This window comes from Phocoena phocoena, chromosome 2 (assembly GCF_963924675.1).
Source record: "Phocoena phocoena chromosome 2, mPhoPho1.1, whole genome shotgun sequence".
Taxonomy (NCBI): Eukaryota; Metazoa; Chordata; class Mammalia; order Artiodactyla; family Phocoenidae; genus Phocoena; species Phocoena phocoena.
In genome coordinates, this window is record NC_089220.1 from 40,045,089 (window position 1) to 40,071,053 (window position 25,965).

The 25,965-nt window shown below is 36.9% G+C and overlaps 1 protein-coding gene across 2 annotated transcripts in view; it reads right to left on the minus strand.

Moving 5' to 3' along the window:
- Positions 1-5,891: 5,891 nt before the first annotated feature.
- The window catches only part of MNAT1 (MNAT1 component of CDK activating kinase), a 213,622-nt gene continuing 193,548 nt past the window's right edge, over positions 5,892-25,965 (minus strand). The window contains exon 8 of one of the 2 annotated variants that reach the window (XM_065871750.1): positions 5,892-6,349. In XM_065871750.1, coding sequence (XP_065727822.1) covers positions 6,229-6,349 — 121 coding nt within the window. In that variant the 3' untranslated portion in view covers positions 5,892-6,228. The remainder of the gene's footprint in view (positions 6,350-25,965) is intronic. The other variant, XM_065871751.1, reaches the window with a different exon arrangement.

The window sequence follows — 25,965 nt, forward strand, 5'->3', positions numbered from 1 at the left end:
ATTTTCTCCAGCTCCCCACTAGACGTTTATGTAGTGAAATATCATTTGTATGATTTCTATATTTTAGCATTCAGTTACTTTAGTATTGAACCCTTATATTTTGCCCTAGCTGTCTTATAAATTGGGGATTATCAAATTAAAATTTAAATAAGTCTACTAAATACATTTTTATGTTATAATTATAATTTTATCATCAAATATATCTAATATTTTATTAGATAAATATGTTTAAATATTGTCTTTCTCTTGGGAAAATAGTTTCTGAAGGTAGGATAATTGCATGCTAACTAGGAAAGAACTAATCATTTTACAGTTATCCTTAGTTGAAGAGTGTAGCTAAATTTTATATAAGTACTCCTACACTATTACTATAAAAGTACTAACAAATGAGATTATTTAGATCAGAGATAGGCAGACTATGTCCAGCAGGCCAAATCTGGTCCACCACCTGTTGTTGTATGGCAAGTGACCTGAGAATGGTTCTTACATTTTTAAATGGTTGAAAAAGAATCAAAAGAATAATATTTTGTGACATGAAAATTATATGAAATTTGAATTTCAGTGTCCATAAATAAAGTTTTATTAGAACACACCATACTCATTTGTTTACATACTGGCTATGGCTGCCCTCATGGTATAACAGCAGAGTTGAGTAGTTGCAACACAGATGGGATATGATTCTCATCACTTCATACTGCAGCTCAGCACACTACAAATCACAGTGACACAGTTATAACTCAACATTTTGAGTGCCATGTGTATTGCCAAGCTATAACATTTTATTTTACTGTTACCAGTATGTATCCCTCATTCCAAAACAAGAAAAGTGGCCATTCATGCTGTGCTTTTAAGGCACAGTAGAGTGTGAATTTTTTTGCCATTGAATTAGATGACAAAGCATCCATACCTGAGCTGAAGTACAATATACTTTGACATTTCTCAAAGAAGTACTCATCGCAGTATTTCCAACTCACAGGCAAGCAACTGTCAGGAAAATTAGGTATTTAAACTGGAAATTCATGGCAGAATTTCTTCACAAAATGAAAGTGAGGCTACAACCAAAGTACGTCTCCAAGTGACTCTTGTTAAACCAAGCAAGGAAAACCATTTACTGTCGGTGAGTTAATTGTGTTTGAAAGCAGCAGTCTAAGAAATGTGTCTGGAGAAAGCAAACTTGTCTAGGACTATTGGCCTTTTGGCAAGGACAGTTGCTCAGAGTTGAGAACATTGGGAGCACCGTCGATAGTCAGAAAGGTAATCAGTCCAAGTAGTTCTTTACTCTTGATGAGTTGATAGACATTACTAATACTGCTCAGTTCTTGTTTATTTGAGGCGTCAATTCTGACTTTGAAGTTACTGAAGAATTAGCCTCTATGAATACTCTGCACAGAACAACTACTGGTGAATACTTTCAAAGAAACTGAGAAAACTAATTCTGTAAAACCTGAAGTAGAATCTGATGTATTATAACTGATGATGGTTAAAAAGAAAAGTGTGAGGTAGAAAAAGCTCTAGTTGGAAAAATTTACAAAGCTTATGAAAATGCACGGTGTTTAAAACCTATCGTTATTCACTATATTATTCACCAGCAAGTACATTGCAACAAATATTTGAATCTGTCATGTGTTAGTGAACCAGTAATGTCAATGATAAACTTCATTTGCTTTCATGGACTTTAACCATCCTCAGAGTCCTTGAATTTTGTCAGAAATTGAAGCTGAATTTCTTCAGCTTAACCTAAGTTTTATTTGCTTAGCAATTGTAAGGTATGACTGCAATTTTTGGGGGTCATGGACAAGACTGAAATTTTTCTTAAGAAGAATCAACCTTAAACACTTCTAAAATACTGAGTGTCTTTGGAAATTAGTTTTTGCTAAAGACTTGATAATATTTCTCAAAGATATCAACCTACAGTTACAAGGCAAACATAACTTTAATGTGAAACATACTGCAGTAGTCTGAAATGACTACAACTGTACATTTCTCATGCTATCAAAAATTAAAACAAGAAACAAGATTTTCATTCTCATAAATTAGCAGTGGATATATTTTCTGAGTTCAGCATTCTTGGAACCTTGGTGCAAATGCAAAGGATATTTCAAAATCCATTTAACTACAATTGAACTTCCATCTGATCTTCAATTGGAAGTGATTAATGTGTTATTGTAATGACATGCTAAAAGGCAAATACCAAGGGATTAAGAATCTCATAGTTTTACAAATGCCTTCCAAGTGATGTATATGTTCAGTTAAAATCACATGTTCTAGAATTTGGCAGTATCTGTCTGAAAAGACTTTTTTAAAGATGAAATGTGTAAAATCTCATTACATATAACCATCAACATGTGATCAATTAAAATTCATTTTGATGATAGGAACACTTAGAACCCCAATCAAAGGAAATGTAATTCTCCAAAAAGCCCTACAAAAAATGTACTCAATTGTATTTTCAAGTCTGTTAATTTAAAAAATTGTGCCAATTTATTGTATCTCTTGTATCTACATAATGGCCTCAGTTCTGTCTCTTGGCCCACAAAGCCTAAAATATTTACTCTCTGGTCCTACAGAAAAAGTTTGAGGACCCCTAATCTAAGTCATTAATTACAAACTCAAAAGCCTTCAGAAGCTAGGTAATATAAATAGATGACGGCAATAAATGGTAAGAAGTATAGGGAAGTAATGAATTGGAGCTTCTATTCCTCATCGAAGGACACTTAAAAGGGTTTTGGAGTTCAACCCAACCTATCCTATGCAAAACCTTGAGGGCTAATTCAGCCAGGGATTGCTAGTTTGGGACTTCTAATTTTCTTCCTCTCCCTCCCCTCCAAGTGTATGTAGGTCAAGGGTCAGCAAACTTTCTGTAAAGGGCCATTTAATATTTTAGGCTTTCTAAGCTATAAGGTCTCTGCTGCCTCTCAACTGCCATAGTAGTCCAAAAGCAGCCATAGACAATACATAAACACATATTCCAAAAAAAAACTATGAACACTGAAATTTTAATTTCATATGCTTTTCACATGTTAAAAAGTATATTATTCCTTTGGCTTTTTCCAACCTTAAAAATATACCAACCTTAACTCATGGAGCAGACAAAAAAAGGAAGCCCCTGGATTTCGCCAGGGGTCTACAGTTTTCCTTCTCCCTATCTAGGTGAAGATAATTAATTTGCAAGTAGGCATAAGAACTTTTTTCCTAGTACTGTATTGATACATCCATGTGCTAGGCTATACATATTAAGTGTGGGTGCAAATGATGTTCTTATTCATATGTAAAGTGGTAAGATCCATTTAGTCACCCCTTAATTAGAAAAAATATGCAGTATATAATTGTAAAGAAAACAGAATTCCTGGGGCTTCCCTGGTGGCGCAGTGGTTGAGTCTGCCTGCCGATGCTGGGGACACGGGTTCGTGCCCTGGTCCGGGAAGATCCCACATGCTGCGGAGCGGCTGGGCCCGTGAGCCGTGGCCGCTGAGCCTGTGCTCCGCAACGGGGAAAAAAAAAAAAAAAGAAAACAATTCTTTAAATGCTTCTATTAACACACTTTAACCTCTCCTCCTTTTTCCCTCAGAGTGGATAAGTGAACATGTGATTATTTCATTATTTAAATTTGGCTCATCCTGAACTTTTTGATGGGATACCTAGTAACTGAACTCTTGGTTAATCCACTAGAAAATGACAGCTAGAGCACTCATTAGGTAGACTTTTTTAATTTTGTTAACTTTTTGACAAGTTTTCTGCCACCTTAATTAGATTTTGAAATGATTATTCCAAACCACCTGCTGACAGCCTAAAGGTAACTTCTAAGAGAAGCTTAACTCAAATATTTATTGAAAGAAATTAAGGAATACTAAATAATAATGCATCCTAATTACCAAGTAAATGTATTCAATCCATTAATATCTGCATAAAAGGGAGTGCAGTTAGCAGTCCAATCATGTTCTACATAATGAATTCCTCAGGACTTCTCTCAAGGATATCAACACCATTATTTAGTTGATGTCACTTATATCCCATATAAGAACTAGATACTTGATCTGTAAAATTTCCTGGGAGTCTTAAGAAGTTTGACTACTCAGATTTGGTTTTGCACAGCTGTTGTTTATAAGTTTGACAGTTTGACAGTTATCTCTAGAACATGGACTCTGCAGTTTAACCACTTGGGTTCAAATCCAAACTCTTCTTCTTTTAAGATGTATTGACCTTTGGCAGGTTGCTGAACCTCTCCATGCCTTAGCATCTCCGCCTGTTAAAATGGGGAAATAATATTAGCACTGTTAGAAGGATTAGACAATTCAAAGCATGAAGCACAGTGCTTGGCATATAGGTTAATGCTCAGTAGTTGTTTCTGTGCTAGTGTTATAAAATATTAAAAGACTTATTAAATTCATGTAGATGAAAAGACTTGTACAGCCTTTTGTCTCTGAGAGAGGAAATCACTGGGAGGATTGGGGATAATTTCATCAATGTAGAATATTTGTTATTTAGTGAATTGTTGCCATTAGGTTATCTTTCACCATTCCCTTTGATCTAACAGGGTCAGTTAACTTCTAAACCCAGCCTATTGAACAAAGTATGGCCATAGTAAGGGCAAAATAATTACAAACATATCTAGATGGTGGAATTTAACTGATTTGCCAAATCAGGTGCAGGCAATTTCCACAATAATAAGGTAGGCTCAAAAAAAAGTTTTGAAAGCCTTTGAAATGTTTTGTTAATAATTAGTTCCTTCCATTTAAATACATCATACAAGGTACTGAGAATAAATAATAGTGTTTCTTTTTTAAAGACTGGATACCTTACTTTGGCAGCTGAGTACAGAAAATCTCTAACCACAAGTCCAACGTTCTCACTATTCTTTGAACAGATTTATGTATTGTACTTAAAATGCTAGTCCTCTATTGGGGAAAACTAATAGATATGAGAAATAGGATGCAGACTAGTAGAGTTATAGATAGAATTAGACTTGGATAAAAAACTTTTGTTCTAATTTTGGCTTTTACTAACTTGTGTATATGATCTTGGCCTACTCAATTATTCAATGCCTTGGTTTTCTCAGTTATCAAAGATAGTTAGAAGTGTTATAAAGATGAAGATGTACTCCTGAAATTAATACCTACTTAGTCAAATAAGATGGAGCTGTTACATATGGATATTCCACCCTAATATAACCCACAAATCTTGTTTCACATAACTTTCCACTCTAACAACTGTTGTAATGGAGATTTAATAAAAAATCCTTTAATTTCCTTGGGAAACGATGTCCCATACCCAGTTGTCTAGGTAACAGACTCATACAAGGTTGAGATGCTACAAATATATATCCTATCCCCATCCAAACTCTTTAAGCAACATTCTGGGTATACGAAAAGCCTTTGAAGTTTCAACAGAAACTGTACCAGAGTGTGCAATTTACTCATAGGGAAATTTCATTTGAAATATATTCATTCCAGCCTCCAAGGTTTCATCATAAAATGAGCGCACATGGAGGTGAAAGGTGCCTTTGAAGTATTAAATTTTATTAACTTACTTCTTTGAATTTGTCATGAAAGCAGGTTAGTACTCTGGTTTAGCCTAAGCAAGGCTCACAGCTGGGAACTATAACACATTGATCAAGGTTCGTCTCACTTTCCACTGCTCAAAACAGGCACTGAGTCCTTAATGTTGAGAGACTGACGTTATCACAGGTCAAGTTTTACTTGCCACAACCTGTTGGTAGAAGGAAATATATCCACTTGTCTGGACTAGTATTAAGAAGACATTGGGGAAAAAATGGAACATTTTATGAGAAGAAATAACAGACTCGGATATTAACACTAAGTGTCGTATTCAAAATGGCATTTTTAATGTGTGTTCAAGTAAAACACTGTAATAAGAGAAAAACCACAAAACAGTATAAAGTCTAGCTTTATTTTTTAAAGGATTTTACAAGTCTATCAACCTCAAACATACACAGGTGAATTATTCATAGCTTCCATTAGATGAGTTTTAACAGCTTCAATCCCTCTCAGAAAATATAAGTAAAAAATAAATCTTTTTCACAAATATTTATCCACTATATTACTCAGCTTAGTTCTGAAATTTGCTCTCTATAAATACTTTAACACAGCTGCTAGTGGTAGTACTGTTGCTGTACAGCTGCACATGGCTATAATTTTACAAGTCTGCTTTACTTGTGCTAGCTTCCTGGTTCGGCTCCAGGGTCCAAATCTTATAGAGGAGAAATAAAGGTTAACTGGGCTGCCAGAAAAGCCCACTGAATGCATCCTGTAGTGCTCTGTGACAAGCCAGAGAAGAAGTATAGCCTCCAGCAAGGTCCTGTGGAGAGGCAGCTCTGACATGGTTTAAATACCTAAAACAAAACAAAAAGTGTACCATTGATATAGAAAGCACATATAAATTGGTAACACTTTAAAAAGCAATAGTAAAACTGATTCAAATGTTAAAGAAGAATTCTAAGGCTGAAATGTTCAGACTTTATAAATGCATTATTTCCTTTTAAAAGGAAACATACCAACTCTAAATTATAAAGCGAATTACATTAAGATCTAAAAACAGCTCTGAAGGAGGTTTCAGAAATAATACTTGTTTTTAAAATGTTCCCTATTCCCAATTTTCAGAACTAATCTATTTTGCTGGCTCTTGTTCGGGTACCTAACTGCCACTCTCCTTCCTGGCATACTCTTAATAAATAAATGCACCATAATACTATTGTATTACTAAAATTTTACATAAATATGTTCTGAAGAAAATACGTAAACAAGTGATAAAGGGGAGAGAACACACTAGTTACTTCAAAATTACTTCAATATTTCAAAAATATATTGTCTCCCTCCTTACAGGAAAGGAAACCTTAGAAAATTACATCCAAAACTGAGCTTGGGTTCAAAAGAATGTCCCAATTAGTAAATACAGAAGAGTCTTTTGAGTCAATCTCAAAAGGCTGTAACAGACACTATTATTCTTCAATTACACACGTTACTTAGCAATTAAAACTTTCTACCTTGATAAAGGTACACAAACAGCCCTAAAAAATGGGATAATCCTGGCCAAAGAGGGACAACTTCTTAGCATGACTACCAGCACTGTCAGAAAACAAGAATGTCCAGCTTTGCTTTAATGCCTAGTTTAAGAAACCACATTGTTTCTTCAGGCCTCAGGAAGTAAAGGAGCTTCATCCACCTAAGAATTACAGGTATAGCAAATGAATAAATCAGGTACCAGAACATTTTAATAACTTGGAAACTTTTCTATTCATTCATTCAGACTTCCTGTGTGTCAAAGTCTTGATGCATGAGCGACTTATTATTTCTAACATAATAACAAGTCTGTTTTTCATTTGTATCCATGTTTAATAAGCTTGTGTGATTAAAAAATATATGGCAATACAAGAGGCCAAATAGAAAAAGTGGTCAAAGTAAGACACAGCATAAGCTCCTGCAATTGGCTATAATTTATTCACACTGCCACAAATCAAGGTGTTAATTCTTTGCTTCTCTGCCAAGGGTGAAAGGGGAAAGTGAAAGGAGAAAGGAAATGAATATTTATTGAGCAACAATCTCCAAACTTTTTTGATAGTATATTTATAGCAGTAAAACTATTTGAGTGTGCAGCTCTAAAACTGGTATACTTGTTCATAAATTACATATTTATATATTATATACTATTACATAGTATATACACATAATATATTAATATAGTAAGTATATTATAAAATATATATAATATATAATTTGAAACATTTAAAGGATGAAACTAAAATGTTTAAATAAAAGTTCTAATATTTTCTCCCTACACCCCATCTTACATATCCTGGTGGGATGCATCTCACTTTGGAGACTACTGTTATTAAACAGTTGTTGTCAAACTCTTAATAAAACCTTGGGTATCACGGGATTTAAATAGGGATTCACCAAACCTAATACATGGCCACAAAGGTATCTGTTTATTACCTCCCAGGATAAAATAAAATGTCCACTGTTAAGACTATGATGCATGAGAAATGAGGTAAGTGTTAAATCACCTCAGAAAGTCTAAAAATTAACCTGGAACAGCATAAAATCAATTTCTCTTCATTGAGAATTCAGTAACTATCACACAAATAAGTAATATTTTTACAGGTATTTTGAAAATGAAAATGTTCCATTCCTGACACAAGTTTCCAGCTAAGTTTTATCCACACCCCAGATAGCGTTGTATCACCCTTTTCTCTTTCCTCAGACCCTCAAAAGCACAGTCTTAGCTCCAATGGCTCTTTACTCATGGCAAAATTCAAGTACCACAGTAGAATGTGTCAACCTTACAAAACCAACTATCATAAATGAGAACTGGTTTTCATAACTGAATACAAACCACTGTGCAACTAGCTGTTTCAATTCATCACATTTTGGTATAACTTGCTTCTGGGAAAGTTGAGTCATACCATCTCTGGCTTGGCAATTCAAGCATAAACTTGCAGTGTACATACAACTTTTTATATGTTATCCTGAGAAACCTGAAACAGCTGCACTGCTGGCAGGAAAACATAGGACCACCAGTAAAATATCCAAAACAGTTGCATCTTTTAATTTATGACTGTGCACTGTTTCCATAAAGAGTATATAAAACAGTTCAACTTTTTATAGGTAAAATGTAATGAACAGTCATACTTATTGATGTCATAAATGTGTTTTTAAAAGTTTATTTAAAGTGATTCATTAGTGTTTGAAAACAGTATTTCTTGAATACAGTCATAATCTAGAGCAATGAGCAAATATTTTAAAATTTGAGTTATTAATGCTAATTTGTAGATTCTCACTGCCAACATCAAGTCCATTAAAATTTCTTTGCATAGCATTGAAAAAAATGCATTTCCTTTCTAGCAATCACTTACATTAAACATATTTGTAAGTACGATTCTTTAAAGACCTGCTTATTTACATTACTGTTTTTGATCTCTAGGGCTGCACAAAACAGTTATTATTAAATATTTCAACCTATTTTCACCATGGCAATCTACATTAATTTCAATTTTAAAAAATAAAACAGGTCATTCTTGTTATTCAACTGTGGGCTTTTATTTTCTAAGTATCTTAACGTTCTTAAACCCTTTAATTATTGTGGTATACCAAAGTATTTTGAAGGATCTGCAACACTGAAACCACACAATGAGAATTTAGTGTTTTGCCTACTTTTTCACATTAATCCACATCTGTGTTGATTTAATTCTTTCATGACCATTACAAGTACATCACTGAATAGGATTCCTGGGGTTTCTGGCAGAGGTCAGTATCATTTCATGTACACCTTTATACAACAGAATAAGGAAGAAGTCTTAGCCAAATTTATTTCCAAAAGTCAAGCTCAGTTGGATTTTGGAGCCTGGAGGTAATTGCTCTGACTATTTAGCCAATCCCAGGACAGTATTTCTGTTTTTCATGGGTTTATTTTAAATACCTGTAAATCTTACAAGCAGAAACCAGGAAAGAAAAAAAAGAGGTTTGCTTATTTTGGTACCTCTACCTTATTTTTACTGAAAGCAGACTAAACTCAAAGCTTTAAAAATCATACCTTTGATTATTTTCTTAAATAAGGCTAAAAAAAAAAGTATGTTTTCAAAAGCATGTCTAAGATAATTCCTGTACAAAGGGCATCTTATGCCCTAATTTATACTACGTCTAAAGGTGCCTTCCTTTGCCATTACCCATCAAAATCTCTTTCAAGCATACTTTGGAGAAGGAGGAGGAAAAGGAGGGAATGGATCCTGAGAAGGGAGTAAAGGATTAAGCATAAGAAAACCACACTTGAAAGCCTGTTCCTGAACTTTGATTTCCTACACTGTCATTTTCTTCTGTTACATTTAGCAGCTTTTGCTCCCAAAGAAGGTGGTATAATTTACACTTAGCTTCAGAAAGACTTCATTTTCTCAGTTCTTTAACATAAGAGAGTTCCTCTGAAATTACTCTTTTACTATTTCCCTTCCTTTAAAAGCCCTATATTGACCATATGGCTGAAGTTTTGGACTCAGCTCATTTTAGTGCTATGTAACAATTCTTTGAGTTCTCAGCTAGGGGCAGAGGGCAGGGGTTGTCACTCAGAACCAAGAGGCAGCACTCTTTCCCTCCAGTCATAACCTCCTCATGAAAACCCTTGAAATGCTTTTGGCTCCAGAGAATCAAAGAATCTCAGAAGTTAGACTGAAATCAAAATGTGAAGTTCATATTAGTTTCCTCCACCTCAAATTACCAGGCCCTATGGAGAGTTTAAAAATTAAAAAAAGTCCAACTTTTTAACTCCATTGAGTTGTAAAGTTGGACTGGTTCAAACTAAGAAAGGGAATGAACTCTAGAGACTAAGACTTTCTTTTTACAAGGTGGCCCATTTTTTAAAGTCTGCATTTAAAGCCATCATGCATTGAAAAGATCAGTTCCAAGTAGTTCTGCCTCCCAGCCTGCAAAATTCAAATCTAAGTACCATTAAGAGAGATCAGCTAACACATCTCAGCTGTCAAGACCAAGAGCTCTTATAAGAAATTCAGCCAAAGCTATAAAAGATTTCCCTTAACAGCCTGAAGTCTATCTCAAGGTTTAAAAACAATCAGAGCAGTGATGTGCTCAGACAATTATCACTAAAATGCAGAAGCATTCTAAAAAACTGAGGTTAGTGCTCAGGTGTCCTAATCCAATCACAGTGTCAGAAAAACAGATAAACCGTCTACATAGAGAAATTGATAACCATATATTCTAACATAAATGAGGAAAGCACTACAAGTCAGAATTACTGTCCATAATTCTGAGGGCAGTTTGGTCATAAAAATACATGGCTTCATGAACTGCAACCAAAACTATAACAAATTCCACTAACATGATGCTACTCTTCACTTTATTATCTAGCCAGCAACTTGAATAAACTACTTATTAAAGCTGATTTCAGACTTACACTAACATAATTGGTAATCAAATGATCAATTGTTCCAGACATTTAGACCATCTGAACAACAAAGCTCAGATTTGGAAATTAAAAGCCACATTGCTCCAAAGTAAGAGATAATTACAGATTGCTCAGATAAGTCTTTCTGAATTATAACTGAAGCAAACTGTACAATTTATTACTATCAAAGAACACACCAGGAATTTTAGGTCAAGATAGCTATTACTGAAAGTTAATGTAACTACATAGTGAAAGGAATACTTTCTTGATTTGAGTGTGAATTACTGAACACATAGACGACATAGCCCATTCTGGTTTGCCTAATGTAATGTTTTACTATGAATTCCATCCTAGTAACAGATGTATGCCGGAAGTTTCATCACATCTTTATAAAGGAAGAATGAGTAATTTTTCCCCAAGTGTGGGACAGGTAAAATGCAAACATTCATAGGTATGCAGCTCATTCATTTTTCAAAAAATTACTCAGTGTCTACTATTTGCCAGGTATTGAAGGAACTCTCAGAATAAAACAGACAGAAAAGACTCCATGCTCTCATGGAACCTGTAATTCAGTAGGGGAAAACAACAAAAAGATGTTAATAAATATCATGAAAGAGAAAGTCAGGGCTCTATGGGTGTGGATAAAAAGGGAAACCAATGTGAACAAGTTTAGAAAAGGCCTTCCTAAGGAAATGACAGTTACGCTTAGATCCAAAGGATGAGGAAACAGCGCATACTGAGAATACAGGGAAAGGGTCACTCCAGCTCAGGATGAGGCTAGTGATACAGGCAGAAAGTATCCAAAAGAAGGCCTTATAGGAATGTTAAAAACTTCAAATTTTATTCAAAGGGCAATGGGAAGCAACTAAAAATTTGTCAGGAACCTGGTAATTTAAATAGGCTAGTTTGGCCGCACAGTGGATTAGAGAAGCAGAAGTTGATTATAGAGACACTCCATATGAGAATGTTTCTCTATTCCAGGTTTGAGACAATGGCTCCTGGATTAGGGTGGTGGCAGTGGAAATAAAGTACTAGTTCAAGAGATATTTAAGGACCAACTGAATATGGGGGAAGGGGAAGGGAAGGAGGAAGTATTGTCAAGCTCAACTTCCAGCTACCTAGTCAGGTATAACAGAAAAGATGCCCTCACAGAGATAATGGAAAACTGGAGGAGGAGAAGCAAATTGGGGTGGGACAAGAGAAAAGGGAAAGATCATGAATTTAATTTTGGACTTGAGTCTGAAGCGCTTATATAAGAATACATGAGTTGAGATGCAGAATGGTAGCTGGATATATGCACCAAGTGCTAAGAATAAAATTATGGAATAAACGTAATTGGGGAGTTACCAGTATTTAGATGGTATCTGAAACCATAAGAGTAGATGCTTAATATTTAGGGAGAGGAGACAGAATGAGAAGAGAGAAAGGACTAAGGCAGAGACCTAGAGAACTACAACGTATAATCGTATGACAAAAGAAGCTGTGGTGGTTAATTTTATGCATCAACATAAAATTATATTGAATAAGCCACAGGACACCCAGATATCTGGTTTATCATTACTCTGTGTGTGTATCTGAGTGTCGGTGAGGGTGTTTCTGGAAGAGATTAGCATTTGAATTGATGAACTAAGTAAAGCAGATGGCCTTCCCCAGTGTGGGTGGGTATTATCTAATATGTTGAGAACCTGAGATTAACAAAAAGGTGGAAGAAAGTTTAATTCACTTTGCCTGACTCTTTAAGCTGGAACACCGATCTTCTCTTGTCCTTGGTGCTCCAGACTGGCATCTAGACTTGGACTAGCATCTATACCGTTGGTTCTGTCTCAGGCCTTTGAAATGCACCACTGATTTTCCCAGCTCTCCAGCTTATAGATAGCAGATCATGGGACTTTTCAGCCTCCATAACTGTGTGAGCCAATACCTTATAATTTCCTTCCTTCCTTCCTTCCTTGCCTTCCTCTCACCCTCCCTCCCTCCCTTTCCTTCCTTCCCTCCCTTCCTCCCTTCCCTCCTTTCCTCCATCTCTCCCCTTCCTTCCCTCCCTTCCTCTATTTCTCCTAATGGTTCTGTTTCTCGGGACAATCCTAACACATAAGTTAAGATATTTTAAAGTGAAGGGTGTATTCAGGTATGGTAAATGCTGCCGTCCCCTGCCAATACCTCATACACTCTCTTCCCCTGGACTTGCACAGGAGGTAGATGCAAGGGAGGTATAAGCCACTTGGAAAAGAGTTAGAACCTGCTACTTGTGCCTCTCCCGTTCTTGTAATTTTAGGGTGGTAATAATAGCAGACAGGGACAGAAAACCTACTAGATTTCTCCATCGAGGGGCTCCAAGGGGCCTATTCCTAGTATTGGGTGGGCCAAAAAGTTCGTTCGGGTTTTCTGTAACATGTTATGGAAAAACCTGAATGAACTTTTTGGCCAACCCAATACTTATAGCAGTAGTGTTTCTTACAGCAAAAGAACAAAAGAAAACCCAAGCGTCCATTGACAGGAGAATGGACAAATTATTATTACTTATACAGTAGAATATTATACAGCAGTAAAAACAAAGGAGCTACAGCTACATGCATGCATGTATTAACATTAGGGAATCTCACAAACAATGCTGAGAAAACCAAAACTACAAACAAGTTACAGAAAATATGCAGAGCATGGTCCATTTATATAAAGTTCTAAACATGCAAAACTAAATACAGAATGAATATATATGATCAAACTGTAAAGAAAAGCAAGGAAATGATAATCACCATATTCAGGGTGAGTGAATCTCTGATGTTAGGCGGAACCACAGTAGGGGTAAGAGAAACGCACACAGGTAGTTTCAACAGCATTGGTTATGCTCCATCTCATACGTTAATAAGTAGAATTCAAAATACAGGACTTGAAGGAGTAGAGGAGGGAGAAGCAATGAGAATGGAAACAATTTAGTAACTGTTTTATTATTACTCTTTATAAAGTACATATACTATATATTTTCTATGTATGAAATATTTCATTAAAAAAAGAGTAGTGCACAAAATATAATCACCACCACAGCTGCCATTAATCCAGTCAACAATCTGCATGGAAACACTGAACCATTCCTAGCTGACCTTGATTTCACCAAATATTACTACTTATAGCTACTTTGATTCCATTTGTAATAATTCATGTTAATTATAATAATTCATTTTAAAGTATATTTAATACTAAAACATGTTACATTCATATTGTTCTTTCTACTGTTTTAGTAGACTCCCTCCTGGTTTCCATGCAAAGTCAATAACTAATTTAAGATGAGAGAAGTTAGTAAAATCAGATTTATCAGCAAAGAACCCTTTGAAGATTACACATCTAAACAGAAGGCCTAAGTACTGATCAGTGGTTAAAAAGCTGATCTACTAAAGCAGCAAAAACAAAGTGATGGATGAAATCAGTTAAGTGGTCAATGAAGCCTCAGCCAAAGCCCTGACAAACTGGAATTTTTTCCTACGATAATGCTGCAAATTTCTATTTCTTTATTAGCATGAAACATACTGAGCTCTCTGGGGCTAGTAATAAGGCTAAGAGCCTAGATGGAGAAACCAAATTCAATTCCTCTCTCCATTCAATGGTAGTTGGGTAAGCACCCTGTTAAGGTTGAAGAAGGAAAACTCTCCCCCTTGGCATGGTCTCCTAGTGACTACAGACTCTAAATTAAATATACACCACCCCAGTCTTCTCCCCTGTACCATTTCCCCCTTTGTCCCTGTACCACATAAATATATAAAGACATAATGGTTTAGTAGAAAGGACAAAGATTTTAGAAACAGATACATTTGGGTTTGAATCCCTCCTTGGACAATTACTAACATTATGATTTAGAAAGTTCTTTTATTTTTCAAACTTCAGGATTTTTTTCTGTAAAAGGGAGATAATAATACCTCATACTATTTTTTAGAAGATTAAATAAAAAATATACAAGTATAGCATATGGCACAGAAGAGACATTTGATAAAGCATAGTGTCCCTGTCCAAACTACATGTTCTCTCTCTCTTTTTTAAACATCTTTATCAGAGTATAATTGCTTTACAATGGTGTGTTAGTTTCTGCTTTAAAACAAAGTGAATCAGGTATACATATACATATATCCCCATATCTCCTCCCTCTTGTGTCTCCCTCCCAATCCCACCCCTCTAGGTGGTCACAAAGCACCAAGCTGATCTCCCTGTACATATTCTCTTTGACACTATTAATACAAAGTATGCTTTCATAAGGAATAGGCTTTTCATAGCCCAAATTTCCAAAGTCCTTTACCTTTTACTAATCAGTATGTACTTCTCCTTTCCAACTCTGTGACCTTCATCTACTCCCACATCTATTCCAACAATAATGTTGCCCTCTCTCTTCCCCCTTTCCTTATACCCCAATTATGAAGATCCGAGTGAAGGTTTCATTTTTGTTTTTTTTAATTAGACAAATTAGAGTACTGCTTGTTAATCTTTTATCACAGGGTAACAGAGTATCCCAATACCTACATGTTAAATGTGGGAAAAATTTACATACATACATATACAACATATATAATACATTTATATATTCACAAACATATATGTGCAGATCTATACTTCATAAATCCTATGCACACCCTAGTATATTTTATTTCAAAAGTTAAATTGCGGGCTTCCCTGGTGGAGCAGTGGTTGAGAGTCCGCCTGCCGATGCAGGGGACATGGGTTCGTGCCCCGGTCCGGGAAGATCCCACATGCCGCGAAGCAGCTAGGCCCGTGAGCCAGGGCCGCTGAGCCTGTGCATCCGGAGCCTGTGCTCCTTAACGGGAGAGGCCACAACAGTGAGAGGCCCGCGTACGGCAAAAAATAAAAAAAGTTAAATTGCTACATTATTTCCACTCTCACTACCTTATCTTCCTCTTATTCTTCATATTCTGTGTTTTAACTCCCACTCCTATGAACTGACCCTTTCTCTGTCCTTGTCCTCCTCAACATCTTCCACTCTCTCTACATCTGGAGACAGCCTCCAGCTGTGAAATGGTCTTAGCCTATGGCTTCCATTAAAATGCCTATAATTTGGACCATACTCCTAACTGCTTTGACACGATTCCCCAAATTTCTCTTCTTCCACCTGCTTCCTAATTTACTAGTTTTCTTTTCGGCTTACTTCCTCTTCTCCAATTCTTGACTCAATCTCTGAAATGGATTCATTCACCACCACCTTCATTCACTACCTCTGTTCTACTAAACCCTATAACGCTATCCTTTGCCCTTTTACCCTTCTTTCTGTTTGGGTGGCCCTTTGTGCTTGACTGTCTCACTTGCACTATAAATTTAATATTTTTATAACTGAACTCATCTTCCTTTACAAACCTACCCCTCTGTGTCTCTTATTTCTCTTAACAGTTTCAATGTACTCTTAAGGTCATTTTGGAATCCTCTTTCCCCTGCATACCAATGAGAAATCTACATCACAGTATCTCTCTACAAATATCTATTTACCTCTCACATCATCTTCATTGCCAATATTATTACCTTATTTCAGCTCCTTATTACCTCTTTCTGGACTACTGCTAATAGTCTCTTAACTGAGCTCCCTATTTCCAGTATGGTCTCTCCATTCCAACCTATTCATGGTTACCAAATTACTCTTCCTAGGGCAAAGCTCTGCATCGCTCTCACACAAACAGACGTTCATAGGCTCTCTGCTGTGTGTAGAATGAAGTCAGAATTCCTTAGCCTACCATTCAAGGACTACTGCCCTTGATTCCAACCTACCTTTCCAAACACATTTCCCATTAATCATCTCCACATACCCTGAACTTAAGTCAAAGTCAACCATGAGGTTTTCAGTTATACCCTAAGAAAGCCTCATCATTACTCACTCCATACCTTTGTTTAGGCTGTTTCATTATCTTGGAATGACCTCATCATTGCCTGTCTTCCAAAGCCATGGTTCAAATGTCAACCCCTCAATTCTGAACAGAAACATGAGAAGCTTCCCTATGCAACACAGAAATGTTATATATACTGTAACAATAAAATAAAATAAAATAAATAACTAAGTTTAAAAGCAAGAAAACTCTCAAGTGCCAGAAATTATAGAGGAACGCAAAGTCAGAGCATGAGCGGAGGCCGAAGTTCAGGGAAGTGATGGGTACCAGTGATTCGACACCCATATAGGGACAGAAGACAGGCTGCAGCCCTGTCAGAGGTGGGAAGCTGGAACTAGGCTTGGCTCCCTGCATATAACCTGGAGCTACAAAATGCTGTCCATCCCATTTGTAAAACAACTTGTAGGAAAATTTTGTTCACTGGCCTGGGACAGTCACAAGAAAGTCTAGGGGCATTGGTAGAAAAGAAAACATAAGAAATCATAATACCCAAGCCTACTCCCCCACCAGGAAATTAAGAATAGCAATTGTTCCAGATTCAGTGAAGCCAATAGGACCTTGGCAGAAGCAAACATGAATCTGTACATCAGCATGCCTTCACAATCCAAGGCTCATGGGAAAGCAACTCCCACTAAAAAGGGTTCATAGTTTAAAAAAGAAGAAGAAATGAACCTCACTTATAAAACGAGTCAGAAGACACAAACAACCGATGGCAGGACTGCCACTCAGACCCATATATAAGAGACTCTGAAAGAAACATTAAAAGAAGTATATTTCATGTCAAAAGAGATGAAGAAAGAAATAGATGCCACAAGGCAAGAAAAATACAAAAAAAACCCCAGACATTTTCTTTAAAAAAAATCCAACAGCAATATTTGGAACAAAAACATCAATGGACAGGTTAAGCAGTTGATTATCCACAGACAGCGAGAAAATGAGTAAATTGGAAGACACGTGTGGAAAACACAAAGAATTTAGCAGGGCTTAAACAGATGGAAAATGTGAAAGAAGCACTAAAGGAGATACTGCAGCAAGGTGGGAATTAAATCCCAATGGGAAGAACAGGATACAAGGAGCAAAGATGAGCCAAAAACACTATCACCACCACCACAAAATGGTATCGAAAGAAGGGGAAGTCTAAGGTTAAAACATTCTAAAGTCCTTGTTTTGTTCAAAAGGAAGAAAGATGTTACCTTTAGACCTCTGAAAAATAATATTTGTTAATTCCAGGTGGCAGAATTATATCTCTTTATTAGATTATTCTCTGTACTTCTCTATGTTTAAAATATTTAACAACATTTTTAGATGCCACTTCCTCTGGATTGCCCAGGTAGAATTATTTCTTCCTCCTCTGACTTTGCACGTACTTTACCTCTCTGGTAAGTATCATGGCTGTTTATAAATGTTATATATTCCCTGTTAGATAAGTTTCTTGATAGCAAGATAAATATCTACTCACTAAACAGCCATTGCTTAAAAAAAAATCCTAATTTTTAAGTAGAGGGTATAGAATTTTTTAAACTAAATCAACTCTTGTTAAGTTAAGGATCTAAAGAATGGCCATGAAAATAGATGTCAAGTAAAAAATACAGGGGCTTCCCTGGTGGCACAGTGGTTGAGAGTCCGCCTGCCGATGCAGGGGACACGGGTTTGTGCCCCGGTCCAGGAAGATCCCACGTGCCGCGGAGCGGCTGGGTCCATGAGCCATGGCTGCTGAGCCTGCGCGTCCAGAGCCTGTGCTCCGCTACGGGAGAGGCCACAACAGTGAGAGGCCCGTGTACTGCAAAAAAAAAAACAAAACAAAAACAACAACAAATATATATATATATATACAGGACATGAAAAGAGTTATCACCACAAATTATGAGCTATGGAGGAAGATGGCAGGGGACTGAATGGAAGACAGGCTGTGTACATCAGTCACAGAGGAAGACAGGAAGATTTCCTGGAAATCAGAAGATGTCTACAATAATGAAAGATGGGCATAATGTATAAATATGTAGAGTGTAAAATGACATTATTTAAAATAAAAATATTCGTATTTTCGTAACTAGGTATATTTGAAAATTGTTTTGAGATTTTATCATGCTCTGTCTCATAAGCTGAACTCTCAATGTGTTAACCAATTTTATACTCAAAGATATATACTATAATGGAGTATAGCTATAAATGCAAAGAAAAACCAGAAATTCAAACAGAAGTAGACACACCCAAAGCTAGATATTTTGTAAGATATTTATTTTTCCATTCAAAGCACCTTCTCAAAAGCTCTATTTCATACACTGGAATCTGAATCATGTCGATAACTTAGATAAATCTCTAAAGCAAACAATAACAAGCAGAGACAAAGTCAAGTGGATAAAATAACTGATGTTTTTCCTTAATTATGGAAAATTCTATTTTCCAGCAAGTAAAAACAGGTTCATAAAATATCTACTCAAGGGACCAGTGACTATAAGCAGTAAAATCTGAAAAAGCTCCAAGAGTTCTGGTTTAATGCATAACAATTTCAAGTTTTTAAGAAGCATTTTTAATACTTAAGCCCACAGAAAACTTGTACTCCCTTCCAAAAGCAAAACCACAGCATCACTTTGGGAAAAAAAAAATCTATGCCCATTATCATAAGTAATGTGCTAATGCAATCAATTTTTACCAAAAATGAAGTTTTTCTGGAATAGAATGCCTTAATAGACTAATCAGTCAGTGGGTTAAATACCATTTGGACCAAAAACTTCATGTGTAAAGAAAATATTTTCCTCTTATTTAAAAAATTATAGCCTTATTTTCAGTATTCTGATTTGTTTCCAGACTACATTTTTTAGCAATGCGTTATGCCTTTGCACATGCTGGTATATTTTAAATAAAAACACATTTTAATCAGTTACATATGACATTTTGAAAATAAGTTTTTAAAGTTTAATTTTACAGAACCTGCTTTAATACACTGTAAAACTTCTTCATAGTTAAACACCTAGATTTCTTATTTCATTACTTTAAAAGATTAAAGAAAGAAAAAAGCCCTATTGTTTTCTTGAATTCTACCTTTTGGGAGAAAAATTATTTTTATCTGTCATTCCAAAGTTCATAAAACAAGCCAGATAATATGCTTATCTCTAGGATCATTCTTTGAGGTGGACCTGCCTCAATGAGTCAGCAAAAGTAAAAAAGAAGCAAAATACAGGGATTTCCCTGAAGGTCCAGTGGTTAGGACTCCACACTTCCACTGCAGGGGGCATGGGTTCTATCCCTGGTCAGGGAACTAAGATCCCACATGTCATGCAGTACTGCCAAAAAAAAAAAAAAAGCAAAATACAAACTAAGATTATTCGTGATTTTTTGTTCCTAATTGGGCCTCCATTTGTAAAAACTAATGTTTTACGGAACTAAAGGTAGGATAATTTTATTTGAAATGATATAAAATAAATACCAAGGGGATCCAACCCCATCCTTTAAAGATACACTTAAAATAAATCCTACATGTGGTTACTGAAAATAAATTCTAAATGTTTTGTAAAATACATGAGAGGAATAGTGGGTAAAGAAAGCATAGACAGTACAGTAAGGGAAGTAACACAGAATCCTAAAACTGGAAGGGGACATTAGAAATCATCTTATCTCACTGCTCATTAACAAATAAAGCTCACCAACCATGCCAAGACACAGCCCTGCCCACCAGCAGGTGGGCGCTAGCTGCAGGGCCTCCCAGGGCCCTGCAGACATGCACCTGAGGACCTGGCTAGCAAAGCCCTAGTACCCCCAAGGCACCACAGCCAGCTGTGCGAGGACATGGCCACACCCACCAGCAACTGGCAGCCTCCACACAAAGAAGGGCCTGGCAGCCAACCAGGCAGGAGGCAGAAGTGTACCCACAGTAGTCAACCCCTCCTTAACAGAAGAGCCTGCACACCCTGCATATGGGGGAAGCCCTAAAGCATATAGCTCTGGTAACCAGAGAGCAGTGTGCTGCTGAGCCTCACAGGACATCACCTACAAAAGACCACTTCTCCAAGATCAGGAAACATAACCAACCTACCTAATACATAGAAATAAAAACAGAGAATTAGACAAAATGAGACAACAGAAGAATATGTTCCAAAAGAAGGAACAAGATAAAACCTCAGAAGGGCTTCCCTGGTGGCGCAGTGGTTGAGAGTCCGCCTGCCGATGCAGGGGACACGGGTTCGTGCCCCGGTCTGGGAAGATCCCACATGCCGCGGAGCGGCTGGGCCCCTGAGCCATGGCTGCTGAGCCTGCGTATCCGGAGCCTGTGCTCCGCAACAGGAGAGGCCACAACAGTGAGAAGCCCACGTACCACCAAAAAAAAAGAAAAAAAAAAAAACCTCAGAAGAACTATGTATGCAGAGTGGAGGAAAGTGATCTACCCAATAAAGAGTTCTGGGTAACGATCATAAAGGTGCTCAATAAACTGAGGAGAAAAATGGATGAAAACAGTGAGAAGTCTAACAAAGAACTAGAAAATATAAAGAAGGATCAAACAGAGCTGAAGAATATAGTAACTAAAATAAGAAAAGCACACTAGAAGGAATCAACAGCCAGCAGATTATATAATAAAAAGGAATGGATCAGTGAACTGGAAGAATGAGTAGTAGAAATCACACATGCAGAACAGAAAAAAGAATAAATAACGTGGACACTTTAAGAGAAAACTAGGACTACATCAAGCATACTAATACTGGCACTATATTTAGGAGTCCAAGAAGGAGAAGAGAAAGGAGCAGAGAATTTATTGTAGAAATAATAGCTGAAACTTTCCAACCCTGGGAAAGGAAACAGACATCCAAGTCCAGGAAGCACAGAGAGTCCCAAACAAGTTTAAACCAAAGAGGTCCAAGACACACTGTAATTAAAATGGCAAAAGATAAAGATCAAGAGAGAATATTAAAGCAGCAGCAGAAAAGGAACTATTTACATACAAGGGACCTACCATAAGACTACCAGCTGACATTTCAGCAAAAACTTATATATATATATAAAATATATTTTGCCACTCCCACTCAGAGGGAGTGGCAAAATATATTCTAAGTGATAAAAGGGAAAAAGTCTACAATCAGCAATACTCTAATTGGCAAGGCTATATTCAGATTTTAAGGAAAAATAGTTTTACAGACGCCAAAAAAGCAAAAGAGCTCAGCGTGTAAACTAGCTTTATAAGAAATGTTAAAGGGATTCTTCTAAGAAGAACAAAACACAATTAGAAATATAAAAATTACGAAAGGAGCACACTGAGATCAAGATGTTGGAGTAGGAGGACATGGAACTCACCACCCCTCATGAAGAGATCTCCATGTGAAGCAATTCACACTGAAAACTAACTGAAGACTGGCAGAAAGACCCTTGTACAACCAAAGCTGTAAGAAAGATGTACACAGAATCAGGAAGGAAGGGAAGAGAAGCAATCAGGTTGGGACCTGTGCCCCTACAGCGAGACACAGAGGGTTGACCCATATATTGAGTGCTTCAGCCCTAGGGTCCAACACTGGAAAGACGAGTCCACTTAGCTGGGTAGAAATATAGTGGGACTAACAGGAGGGCTGTAAGAAACATAGACTCTATGCAGGAAAAGCGTGAATATGTGCTTACTCTTGAAACAAGGCAGAGAAAGCAAATTGAAACTGCACTGGACTCTGGTCCATTTCCCACAACCAGCCTGGCATGAGTCCCAACCTGAGCCAAGTGCCCGCTCAGGCGCTGCTTGCTTCACAACACAACTCCACATCAGGGCGAGGGCTGCCTCAGCCTGGGGCCAGGGAGGCATCTGAACAGGGTGGGGGTTAGGCCATTACTGGGCTTATAAAAAGGAAGTGAATCAAAAGTGGTTTTGGGCTCTGCCTCCAGCAGGGACTGCCACAGCCGCACCCAGACGCATGCTAAGTGCTGATACCCATACTGAGTGTCCACACTGCCCTACCTACTCTGCAATGTAGCTCCACACTAGGGCAAGGGCTGTAGCAACCAAGGGGAGCGCTCAGTTGTGCGGGACACAAAGGCAGCTTGGACCCAGGACAGCAACTGAATGGGGCCAGGGCAGTCATAACTGATGCTTATTGAGGCAGCACATCACAAGCGGTCACAGGCTCTGACTGTGGCCAGGACCACCACAGCCCGCATCCAGACCCACACTGAGCTCCTGTACTGGCCCCTCTTGTTCCAGTACCGCTCACCCTGTGGGGCAAGGGTGCCAGTGCTGGGATGGGGAGAGCACACACTTAGAGGAAATGGAGCCAGCTCAGACCCAATCCTTAGAGCTTCTGCTCCAGCAATTTGGGAACTGACCCCGCCCCCCAACAGGGTGGTGTGAGCAGAGGGGAAGCCCCAACTCACACTTGGCTCTACTCTAGCCCCTCCATTTCCAGCCCCACCTCCTACCCTAGGGAAAGACATGATTTGTGCTCACGTCAGATCCAGCTCTCCTACCAAAGTCACTGGGTACATACAGACTATATAGGGATGCTTCCATACAAGGACACCCCTTCAACAATACAACAGGTAACTGTTTCACCTAATTTCAGAGACAGAGAAAGTTAAGCAAAATGAGAAAGCAGAGGAATTTTTTTTTCAATTGAAAGAATAAGAGAAAACCTCTGAAAATTACTAAAAAAAATCTCATCAGTAAAAGCAAATAAACAGTAAAGGTGGTAGATCAACCATGTATAAAGCTAGTAGGAAGGTTAAATGATAAGGTAGTAAAATCACCTATATCCACAATAAGTAGCTAAGGGATATACAAAACAAACAGATGTAAAATATGATGTCAAAAATATTAAAGGTAGGGGAGTAAAAATACAGGGTTGTTAGGATGTGTTGGAACTTAAAAGATCATCAACTTAAAATAATCATTCATATATACGTATGTGTGTGTGTGTGTAACAATACTTATATGAGACAAAATAGACTTTAGTACGAAGACTATAACAAGAGACAAAGAATGACATTACATAGTGATAAAGGGATAGATCCAACCAGAATATGTAACAGTGGTAAATATTAGGTGTTCCAAATATTAGGTGTTCCAAAATAAGAACACCTAAATACATAAAGCAAATATTAACAAACATAAAGGGAGAAACTGATGGTAACACAATAATAGTAGAGGACTTCCACACCCCACTAACATCAATGGACAGATCATCCAGACAGAAAATTGATAAGGAAACACTGGCCTTAAATGACACATTATACAAGAAGGACTTTATATTTATGTAACATTCCATTCAAAAGCAGAATACACATTCTTTCAAGTGCACATGAAATATTCTCCAGGATAGATGACATGATGGCCATAAAACAAGTCTCACTACACTTAAGAAGACTTAAATTATATAATGCATCTTTCCCAACCACAACAGTATGATACTAGAAATCAACTACAAGAAAAAGACTGCAAAAAGAAAGATGTAGAGGCTAAACAATATGCTAAACAACCAGTGTGTCACTGAAGAAATCAAAGAGAAAATTTTAAAATACCAGAAGACAAAAGAAAATGGAAACACAACAATCCAAAATCTATGGGATGCAGCAAAAGCAGTTCTAAGAAGCAAATTTATAGCAATATAAGCCTCAGGAAACAAGAAAAATCTCAAACAATCTAACCTTACAACTAAAGAAACTAGAAGAAGAACAAACAAAATCCAAAGATAGTGGAAGGAAAGAAATAATGAAGATGAGACTGGAGATAAATAAAATAGAGACTAAGAAAGCAATAGAAAAGATCAATGAAACTACAAGCTGGTTCTCTGAAAAGATAAACAAAACTGAAAACACGAAACACCCCAAATAGCCAAAACAATCTTGAGAAAGAAGAACAAAGCTGGACATATCACATTCCCTGATTTTGTACTATACTACAAAGCTACTGTCATCAAAAAAAAAAAAAAAAAGTATGGTACTGGTACAAAAACAGACACATAAGTAAATGGAACAGAATAGAAAGTCCACAAATGAACCCACACTTATATGGGCAATTAATCTATGACAAAGGAGGCAAGAATATACAATGGGGAAAAGACAGCCTCTTCAATAAATAGTATTGGGGAAACTAGACAGCTACATGCAAAAGAATCAAACTGGACTATGTTCTCACACCATATTCAAAAATAAACTCAAAATAGATTAAAGTCTCAAATGTAAGACCTGAAACCATAAAACTCCTAGAAGAAAACATTTTTTGCGGGGTATGTCTCCTCAAGAAAGGGAAATAAAAGCAAAAATAAACAAATGGGACTACACCAAACTAAAAAGTTTTTGCACAGAGAAGGAAACTACCAACAAAACGAAAAGGCTGTCTACTGAATGGGAGAAGATATTTGTAAACAATAAATCCAATAAGGGGTTAATATCTAAAATATACAAATAAGTCATATAACTCAACATCAAAAAAACAAACATCCCCATTAAAAAATGGGCAGAGGACTTGAATAGACATTTTCCCAAGGAAGACATACAGATGGCTAACAGCCACACAAAAAGTACTTCAGCATCACTAATTATCAAGGAAATGCAAATCAAAACCACAATGAGATATCACCTCACATCACTCAGAAAGGTTATTATCAAAAAGACAACAAATATCAAGTGTTGGCGAGAACGTGGCAAAAAGGGAACCTTCTTGCACTGTTGGTGGGAATGTAAATTGGTGCAGCCACTATGGAAAACAGTATGGAGGTTCCTCAAAAACTTAAAACTAGAACTATCATACAATCCAGCAATTCCACTCCTGGGTATTTATCCAAGGAAAATAAAAACACTAATTTGAAAAGATATCTGCACCCCTGTGTTCACTGCATAGGAACAATATACAATTGCATATTTACAGGAACCAAGATAATGGAAGCAACCTAAGTGCCTATCAATAGATTAATGGATTAAAAAGATGTGTGGGGGGGGTGTGTGTGTGGAATCATAAAAAAAAAGAAAGAAATCTTGCCATTTGCGACAATATGAATGGGCCTAGAGGGTAATATGCTAAATGAAATAAGTCAGGCAGAGAAAGACAAGTACCATATGATTTCACATATACATAGAATCTAAAAAAACAAAACAAATGAACTAACAAAACAGAACAGAAACAGACAACAGAGTCCTATATACAGAGAACAAACAGGTGGTTGCCAGAGGGGAGAGGGGTGAGGGGATGAAGAAATAGGTGAGGGAGATTAAAAAGTACACATTT